Below are 10,408 nucleotides of genomic sequence, written 5' to 3'. Positions count from 1 at the left end.
TTTTTTTTAGGACAACCAAGTTAGCTTCATATGAAAAGTAGTAAGGAAGGATAATACAAACTCTCCATAATACTCATGGTCTAAATTGTTCTGGCATTTAATGAGTCCTTACCTCTTACATCTAGCTGTGCAATGCTTGACACCGTGCCATATTTGTTGCTTGCAGTACATGTGAAGCACCCGGAGTCTTCTGCAAAGACCTCAGCAATGACCAAAGTACAAATCTCCTCTAAACGCCAGTAAAACAGAATAGTTACTGACTCAACTACGGAAATGAAATTATGGAATTTACTGATATCAGATGCTTATTCTATAAAAGTCAGTATAAGAAGCTGGTTATATTAATTGTTTGAAAATATGTCATCCAATTATTTGATTGAATTGTCTGATTGGCTAAATTGGTCAATTGACTAAATGAGTCAAAAGATATAGAACAAAGAACTCCATATAGACAGACTATCAACAAAAGAATTTTATGACAATATAATATATTGTATATTATGGATTCTCTTCTATTTTTATGTCATTAGTCTAGATGACAAAAATAGAACTGAGAAACAATAAACTTAAAAATCACAAAAACACATTAGAAGTTAAAGCAAAAGGAGATTTGTGTGAAATTAAAGAATTAATAAAAACATTTTTACACTCATTTCATTATTTCTGTGGGGAACCTTTGCAGTGAGGTAATTTTAAAGGAAGGCCACAATTTATAACTAGATAATATATATTCTACTTAGCTGATAGTAATTAGTCGATAGAGTAATTTGAAATTCTGGGTGAAAAACAAGTGAAATACACATTTTTTCCTTTGTAATACCATGAGAATTCTTATACCCCAATTCCTAGTGAGGTCCATATGCTTATAGTCTAAAATTATTATAGTTAAGATATTCCTTGACAGCTAATGAAGAGATGTCTAACACAGTAGCATAAACCTTGAGTTATCATTCAGTAGACCTGACATTAAAAACAAAATTAATAAAACCATAGTTGTATTAGGAGAAACTTGGCATCTCAGTGTTCCATGATAACTGAATCGAATTACGTATACAACCTTTAGGAAAACTGGCAACCACAGCAGACATTTGAGTATCTGCTCAATTACTCTACATCCACCTTCCTCTTTATAAATAGAATCCTAACTTTGTCCATTCTCCTCGAGTGGTCATGTGCTTTAAGGCAAGGTGGCCTATCCCAGCCTCAGGTGGTAAATCACAATTGGTCCTGCTAAGGCAGTCGTGCTAACTCTAGTCTTGCTAAGTAGTGGCATATGACACACAAATCCAGTCAATGAAATATTAGAGAAAGTCTTCTGGGAGTTTCTGGGGACATTTTCCTTGCTCTTAAAGGGACAAAAGAGAATGTTATTCCCTGTTTTGGCCTCTGAATATTGTCATCTGTATGCTGTATCAATACTGTGGCAACTGTCTTGGGTATATGAGTAGAACCAGCCTAAGAAGATACGCTGAAGATGGCAGAATGAAAATGGAAAAAAGGCGTGGTCCCTAATGATTTCCAAGATGCTAAATTAACAATCTCAAGACTGCCGTTTCTTAGGGCATCTCGCTATACAAGAAAATACATTTTTCTTATTGCTTAGCCACTTTTAGTTAGGTCTTCTTTACTTGCCGCCCAAAGAATTCTAAATGATGGAGAAGCAAAGTGGTTTTGGTGCCTCTCTGTCCTTCTTTTGAGCCCTTTGCTTATCCTTCTTTCTCTCTGTTCCCCTTCACAAACATTTGTTCTCTCTTCTTTCAGCAATTTGCTCTCAGAAAATAATCTGGTAAATTCATTCACACTACATTATTCCTGCTTGATAAGATAAAGTCTTCTGTCTGTAAAGGGTACTTGCATTATCCAAAGTGGAAGTAAGAACTCTCTGGCAGTGAAATTTTTAGATCACAGAGCTGGGAAAGGCAGGACTTGTTTTGAGCAGGGATCCTTTTTGAGTGACTCTGAAATTATTTTGTGTATGAGACTGCCTAGTGAAAACGCCTGCTCTGAATGAAGGTATCAAAAGTCTGTAATGTTTTCAAAGGAAAAAAATACTTCTCCACTATAAGCAATGCAAGAATAAGACCACTCTAGTCTTTACTGTGCATCCCCAAAGGCCTAGAGTAGGGCTGTGTAACATGGATATTCAATGTCTACTTCTGAAATGCCTTTCCATTCAGTTTTTGGAAGAGAGTTATAATAATGAAATTCCAAACCATCATTCTTACCCAGGGGTACAAATATAATCTGAAATTTTAGGGTGACCCCAAAGAGGACATTCGGATGTTTATGCTGTGTTTTTTGAGTGACTTGTATTTTCTAGAGGAAAAAGCTTCACCTACTTGTCACTTCCATGTCATCTTATATCCTCCTAACCAAATCTAATGCCATCACAGACATTTCATTCATTCTGCAGATTTCAAAAGCTAATGTCTTGAGACACATAGGCTGTGGAATTGGAATTGAGCTAGCACCATGGAAATTGCTCTGCCTAGTTTTGGGAGGCCATAAGTAGGGGCCAAGGAAAGAGGGAAAATATTCTTAAAAAACATTTCTCAATACTAAGAACCAACTGTATTCATATTAGGTATTGAATGTATATTCCTAATTTGTACATGCTTTCTTCTCTTCTTTCTCCTAAAGTAATAGCTAGAGTTGGTTTGGTACTTTATTCTGAAACTTTCTTTCTCCTAAAGTAATAGCTAGAGTTGGTTTGGTACTTTATTCTGAAACTTTATTTTTCACTTTTTCTTGATTCAGTGTAATATATACACATATAATTATATGTGTGTGTGTGTGTGTATATATATATATATATATATATATATATATAAATTACTCATCACGTACTAATAAATTAAAGTTAAAATGATCTTTACCTGGTTCTGCCATGGATCGAGGTTCTAAAAGAAAAAAATTAAAAGTCAGCATTTATTTTACCTAGAGGATATATTTTCTTCAGAAGTTTCCTATAGAATTTCAAAATCTCTTGCATACTTGTGAGTAATTTGATAAGGTTAATCTGTAAATGTTAAGTAAAATGACCTAAGCACCAATGACCTCAACAGGAACAGGAAGGTTGTCACAGGAGGGCAGCAAGAGAGCAGCTAAGTGGTGTTGCTGTATCTTGAGACACACTTGGGTTCCACTTGGGACACATAAACAGTAGCGAGGAAAAGTTACTGAGTTAGTTGGGATTCAAAAACAACTGGCTTTTATGGGTACCTATTCACCCTTATCTGGAAAAAAAGTTTCTGAAGACCGAGACCTCATTCTTGGCTTTGTGACCTCACATCCTAATAAAATGTAGACTATACCTCCTTCTCTCAGGTTTCTAATATTAAGAGCCTCAGGATAGATGACAGCTTTCTTGAGAGCAGGTTCTTTATCTTAAAATTCTTTGGCATTCCTGAAAATGCCCACATGGTACTGCATACAGATGTTCAATTAATGTTTGAACTTTAATTGTTTGAACTTACTTTAATGTTTGAACTTACGATCCTCTACACTGATAGAACTATTGAAATTTTTTTTCTCGGTTTAAATGGCATTCAGAATATATTATTGTCGTTGCTACTGCTGTTAAACTTGATAGTATAGTTTGATTCATACATCATACCGATGAAAGTACTACTATTTTGTGATAGGCAGAAACAAATTAACAAAAAAGCAAATAAACTTCAATGTATTTTATGACCGAAATGGGTCAAGATGAAAGCACTAATATGATAAGAAAAGAAGAATTAACACTTGAATATATAAATAATTCTTACAATAAAAAATAATAAAAATCTAATATAAAAATGAGCAAAAGATGTGAACAGGTAATTTTAAAATAAAGAAATGCAAAGACCCAATAAATATGAAAAAAAAATCCATTCCACATCTAATTAGTGAAGTGCAGATTAAAACAAGTGTTCTCATTTTGGGCCTATAAAATTAGTGAAGATAAAAAAAATGTGAAGGTGTGAGACAAAAGGCATTCCCATATATTGCTGGTTGTAGTAGATACAGCTACTATTAACACTTAAGCTGGAACAGACATGATTCATTCCTGGGATCTCTGTAATTATTAGTAGCACCTTCTTTCCTTCTCCAAAGTGCCCCAGATTGAATGATCAATTATGTGATCATCCTAAATTTAGTTCAACCTTAACATACATTAAAGCATAGTTTAGTAAAAATTTGTGAGCAATCTAAATGTTCAACAGTAGGAAATTAAATAAATATGAAATTGTGTTGACTTACTTCTTAAAGTAAAAATGGCCTATTTTTATTAACATGAAAAGATGTTTGTGAAATGTTGAGTGAAAAAAATCAATTTACAGAAAAGGATATAACATTTTTGTTAAAAAAATATTCATGGAAAAAGTTTTGGAGAATATACACTGAAATAGTAATAAGATTTAGTTTGGGGGATTATGATTACTAGTGGTTTTTATTTCATTCTTTTAAAATTGTATCTTAATTAGTTGTCAAAATTTATGAAAATAAATGTGTACAATAAATTTAGAAAAATTAGTTAGCAGAAAAATTATTTTAAAGCATCAACTTACTTTTCTGTAAAATTCTAAAATCTGGAGAATCTTCTATCAAGGTCCCTTCTCTGTACCACTCAACTTTAGGAGATGGAGCTCCTTTTACTCTGCATTCAAAGACAACCAGCTGACCCTCAGAGGCTGATAAATTTTGTAACATCTATAATGAGAAGAATATTGTTAGAACCAAAAAAGTATACATTTTCGAAATCTTGTTCCACTGTTGAATTTTAGAAAAAGATATCATTGCCTCTGTATTTGGATTTTCTCCAAATCCTCTACATTTCCAGCAGCTTGAATTCTGTGGATGTACATTTTTAAAGATCAGAGCCTATATGAGATTTTTTCCCCTCACTATCTTATTCCTTTTCCTCTCTGTTGCAGTGCCAGACAAGTTTATTAAATATTAGGCAAAACATTTTGAGGGAATCCAAAGACACTAAATTTTGGTAAAGTACTTCTGTTCTTAAATGCCCATCTAGAGCTTGGTTTTCAGAAATAATAATTAAAAATATCTGCAGTGAGTGTCTACTAGGTGAATTCAACATAGGAGTGGTATATTTTTCTACACAAGAATGTCACTGTCCGTGATGTGAAAAACTTCTGAGGCCCAGGTAACTGACTCTGTTTTCCATCCTTTGCCTTGTTTATATTCTGTAGTCTTGGAAATTGACTTTTTGGTTTGCTATTTTGTTTTCCTTATGTGTTCTTTCCAGAATAGCCTCAATGATCTGTTGAGGAATACAAAGGACAACAATCTTTATAAAATCATGGTCACATGTGGAGTCTTACCCCCTGGTAAAATGTCTTGTAATTTTGTGCAGGTATCATTAAATGCTTTCTCACACTTCCATGAAAAAGGTTTACAAAACCACTTTGAGTGGTAAAATATCAGTATATTCTATAACAGTTTCTTCTATAATAGAACTCACATTGTGCTTTTACAACTGGTCTTTTACTCATGATGATTTGTGAGCTTAAAGTCGCACATTTATTTGTGTAATAGGTGCTTCATTTGATTACGAAATGTTTCTTTGGCATGTGTGTGAGTGTGCTTTTGCTTTTAACTTTGGCCCAAAGTTTATAAACATGGAAAGGTTATGATTAACTTCCTCCACAAGCTCTATTAGTAACAAATGCAACAAGGCTTTCTATTATTACAATTTGGGGATCTGCATTTAGGAAATATTGGCTCTTACTTCAGAGAAGGGGATAGACTAGTTTTTTTTTTTTTTGCTTTTCTCATGCTCTCTTATAAATATTTTGTGATCGTTTACAGCTCTCGTCTGAACAATTTACAGTATTTTGTGCAGGGCCGTGTCATATTTATGGCATTTGTCTAAGGAATATAGAGGCGGGGATAACATGGCCTTAGCTTCAGTAGGAGGCTTTTACCTGAGAGGAGTGTGTGAGTTATTGTGACAGCCAGGGGGCATTGTAGTTCAACATTAGTGGTTTTTTGTTTGTTTGTTTGTTTGTTTGCATTTCTAAATTTGTTTGCTGCAGTAATTTTTGAATTAATAAGAAACTATTTGATCAAAAACCTTTTTATTTCTTGTCTATCCAAAACAACATCTTCTAGAGATGGGAATGGTAAGCAGGAAACATCAGTAAGCAGTGAGTCTTGGGTGCTCCTGGCAAGGTGGTCAATGTGCCCTTCATCTTGACATCTGAGCAAGTTCTGCCTTAAAATGTCAGCTTTGGGGTCTATTGAATACTTTAATGGCAGTCAGACATCTCCCTGGGATTCATATATAATGAGTTTCATTCCTTCTTGAGTCAAACAAATTAGAAAAACAAACAAACAAACAAAAAGGTAGAAACAGCAGAAAGAATTGAATAAATAAAATATGACACATTTTTTAAAGGGATGTAAACAGAACGAGGTCAGTCTATATGTTCTGACATGGCTTGCAGTTTGAGAAACATGAACTGATTCTCAGTCTGCAGAGGTTACCCCATAGCCCTGCTTGCAAAAAGACCTCCCAGAGAGAATATTAGCTCACAATTGAGACCAACATTATTGTTATTAGTCACTTGACATTGACAGACAAGGCCTATATGAGAGTTTAGCCAACAGACTTGTGATACTACAGTGTATGCATTATGCCCGCTAAGTGTCTGTCTTATAAGATAGAAGCATATTCCAGTGTGACACATCATCAGTATTCAATAAAAGAGGTGCCAAGGGTCATCTTACAAGCCACTTAGAAAAATTGTTGAAAGTCCTTGTTTGAAGGATGATAATAGTTGTTATTGCTGAAAACCGCTTTTCTACAAAAGTCTCATGAGAAAGAACAGGCTCACATCACTGCACATCAGGGTCCAAACAAGTTACACTGTTAGAACATAATGTAGGTGGTGCCATGTTCAACACGGCAGTAGGTCTTAGGCTATTACGTATGGCACAATGTGTACAATGCATACAGATTTGATTTTAATCATCTAGATTTTACTGAAGACGAATAAGACAAATGAAACATTCTCCAACTAGCCAAACTTAAGTTAGTCTTAACTAGAAATAATGGATCTGTACCAAGGTCACTATTACCAAATGTCTACAACTTCCTGGGGTAACCAATATCCAACATGCAAATCTGTCTTGTGTGTCATTACCACGCATTCTTTGTAGGGTGACTCAACAACACAGAGCCTTGAGAAGCATGTCTTCTATGGCTATTTGATACTGGATTTCTTTTCTCACTATTCCTCCTAGAGACATCCTGAAGCCACAAAGCAATAAAACTAATTTTTTCATAGCTGAAATGGAAGTTATTTACCACAGAGTAAATATTACTATGCGCTTGCTTTGTGCCAATCACTGTGCCAACTGCTGTAAATGTGAGTTGAAAGGATACAGTTTTTGCTTAGTAGATCTATACACACAAATATAATGCAGGGACATCCTTGAGAAAAGGCATTCCCCTTATTGGTTAAAAAGATGTCAGCTACAAGATTCATATTGTCATTTTATTATTATTTTTAATCCAGTGGATATTTTTGCACCTTGGAAGATGCTGCAAGTGAATATGTATAATGCTTTAGGTTGGAGTTGGATCAGAGCAGTTTTCACTAATAAAGAATTGTTTAATTAAAGACCCTTTTGCCCCTCGATTGCAGCAGGTGCCCAGTACAACAGCTGAATCAGAAAAGTCTCTGGAATTGTCAGGTTGGGGAAAGGGGCCCATGTAATCTTCAGAAATCTGGATCCGGCCACTGGTCCAGTTATTTCAGGGTTTCCTGCCTCCGATATTATATAATGAAGCACTCTTCTTCAAATTCTCACTTCCCCTGCCCCCTTGCACTCTTCAAATTACTGCTGAAGCAGCTGGAGCCAGGGCCGCTGCAGCCTTGAAAGTCCTCCAGAGCAGCTGCTGTTGGAGTGGGAGCAGTGATAGGAGTAAGATTCTAATTTGATCATCTGCTATCTTCACAATCAAGAAGTATGAGTGCTATTTTCCTCCCATAAACAGAGTGGTTTTGATACTGTATGAAGGATAGTCTATCTCCATAAAATATTGAAAAATATAGGTATCACCTGTGAGCAGAGCAGTGAAGTAACATATGGAACCTCAGTCTTCTTTCAAACACTACCACTGTTTTGTCAGGCAACCTTCCTTTTCATTTTAACCTTCCTTAAAATGAAGATAATACCAGTACTTTCCTATTACCAAAGGAGGCACAAGGAGTTAAAAAAAACTCTGCTCTCTAATAGTTGCTTTTAAAAAGTTGGCTTCTTGCCATTAATGTTTTGGCAAAGAAATGCTCTGTTGGACCGTATAGAAAGTGAGTGATGGGCTTTGAAAGTTCCTAAAGAAGTAATCAGAGCAGGACATATGCATACAAACATATGCAAAAGACCAGTTATCATGGCTCATGCCACATGATTAACCATCACCAGTGACTCTGACTCAGAAATTTTCTAATGACCCTGGCAGTGACTATGACCTCAATCCTGCCCTCACTGATGGAAACTAACGCAAGCACACGGTTGCTGATTAAGTCCCTCTGGAATCTGAGCCACAGCCTATCCTAGTGCCCTATGTCTGATCCCATTTATGGAGGCAAAAGCATACCTCCTGAGGGCCAAGAAAGCCTCATCGGAGATATGGTCTCTGTACTAAGGACCATTTTCCCACCATGGATCTAATGTTTACCTAAGAAACAACACCTACTAATGATTAGTTCTTTTCCCCATTTTTGTTTTTCAAAGGCATATATATTTCTGCCAATCAGAACATCCACCTAGGAGGAAGTAATCAGAATCACCACACAAAAGCAGCTAAACCTGTTGCTCTAATCAGTTTATGAAAATTAAATGTAAAGAATAAGTGTTAAAGTCCTATTGGACCTTTTGGAATAACAAAAATGACTGTGGCCCTATTACCTTTACGGATTTCTATCTAGATATTAGAGATGGCTTTCAAGGTGCATGAGACAGACAAAAAGGTAAACAGTTTTATTATTGTGTTAAGTGTCGTATCAGAGATATAGACAAGGTGATATGAGTGCAGGGAAGACAGAGCACCTAGAAAGATTTAAAAGTGAGTGGGGGAAGATAAGGACACCTCTCTGGTGTCTGGCTGGGCAGATAGTGATGAGGAAGAGAAGAGAGAAGGAACCGTCAGTTGGGGCTAGGTATAAGTTATTCTGTGGGTTGGTTGCCTTTGAAGAGTCAGCACTGCCTCTGGGGTGTGACAAATGGGCGTGACAAATTAAAGTGTTCTGATTTCTGGGGCACTTAAGCTCTGTTTTAAGGCTAAGTGACTTACGGTGAAATAAAAGACAATTACAGGTAGCTCTATTAGTTATATCACACACACAAATGTGCGTGTGTTTGTGTGCTCACACTCATGCACGCACAGGTCCACTTATAACCCTTCATTAACGTTTTGTATTCGCCAAATCACAGCATGTTGCTTTCCTACTTCAAGTCTTTGAAAATAGAAAGTTGAAATTCCAAAAGCAGTTTATGAAAAATGAACCTGGAAAATAAAAGTATCTTGTTTCACATAAAATTGATGTTTCTGTGGAAGTTATGGATTTGGCCATTTCATTAAGATCAGTACTCGTTGGAAAATAAATCATTTTTGCCATTTTGTTCTAAACCATGATTTCTCAGCCTCAGGACTATCAACAATTTGGGCTGGATAATTCTTTATTGTGGGAGGCTGTCATCCTATGCATTACAGGATGTTTAGTAGCATCTCTAGATGCCGGCAGCACAAACTTCCAGTTGTGACAGCCCAAAATATCTCCAGACATTGCCAAATGTCCCTTGGAAGGCAAAATTAACCCTGGATGAAAACCATCGCTCTAAACAAAATCATACTTCTGAGAGTGCTGATACTGTGTTTAACAGCAATAAGATGGTTGACATTACAGAGATTAGTGTGGTGAGGAAGACATATTTCTCATTACACAAAACTGTTACTAGAAATCTGGGACTTGAAGTGATATGGTAACACCTACTAAAAAACCCCAAACCCTACACTGTACTTATAAGAGATGAAAATCCTGAGAAAATATCAGTAAATTTTGGATCCTACAACTTTGTTTGGGTGCTGTGGTGCATTTAAAGCCATGACAGAAAGAAGTAACATTTTGATTACCTTTGTAAACACAGGAGCTGCGATGATAGGTTTTCCATCTAATCCTTGCAAATAGTTGGTAGGGCTCTGACACTGTTAAAAGGGAACCAACAATAGATTTATTGTCACTAAGATTATTAAATAGATGACAGGTACATAGATATAACAAATCTACAGAATTTGGTGTATGAAATTAATCTAAGTCTGACATTTTCTAAGTCTATGAATCATAGACTTCAAATTTTATACTGAATTGATTGTATTTCTAGGTCATAGTGGCTG

General features: G+C 35.7%; 1 protein-coding gene across 1 annotated transcript in view; it reads right to left on the bottom strand.

Moving 5' to 3' along the window:
* The window catches only part of MYPN (myopalladin), a 53,430-nt gene that overhangs the window by 29,157 nt on the left and 13,865 nt on the right, over positions 1-10,408 (bottom strand). The window contains 4 exon segments of the mRNA XM_011372181.1: positions 113-229; positions 2,877-2,900; positions 4,554-4,695; positions 10,148-10,219. Of these exon segments, the coding sequence (XP_011370483.1) occupies positions 113-229; positions 2,877-2,900; positions 4,554-4,695; positions 10,148-10,219 (355 nt within the window).

The sequence above is a fragment of the Pteropus vampyrus genome, unplaced genomic scaffold (genome assembly GCF_000151845.1).
Source record: "Pteropus vampyrus isolate Shadow unplaced genomic scaffold, Pvam_2.0 Scaffold202, whole genome shotgun sequence".
Classification (NCBI taxonomy): domain Eukaryota; kingdom Metazoa; phylum Chordata; class Mammalia; order Chiroptera; family Pteropodidae; genus Pteropus; species Pteropus vampyrus.
Note: the sequence above shows the minus strand (reverse complement) of the source record. Positions and strands in the feature narration are given on the sequence as shown.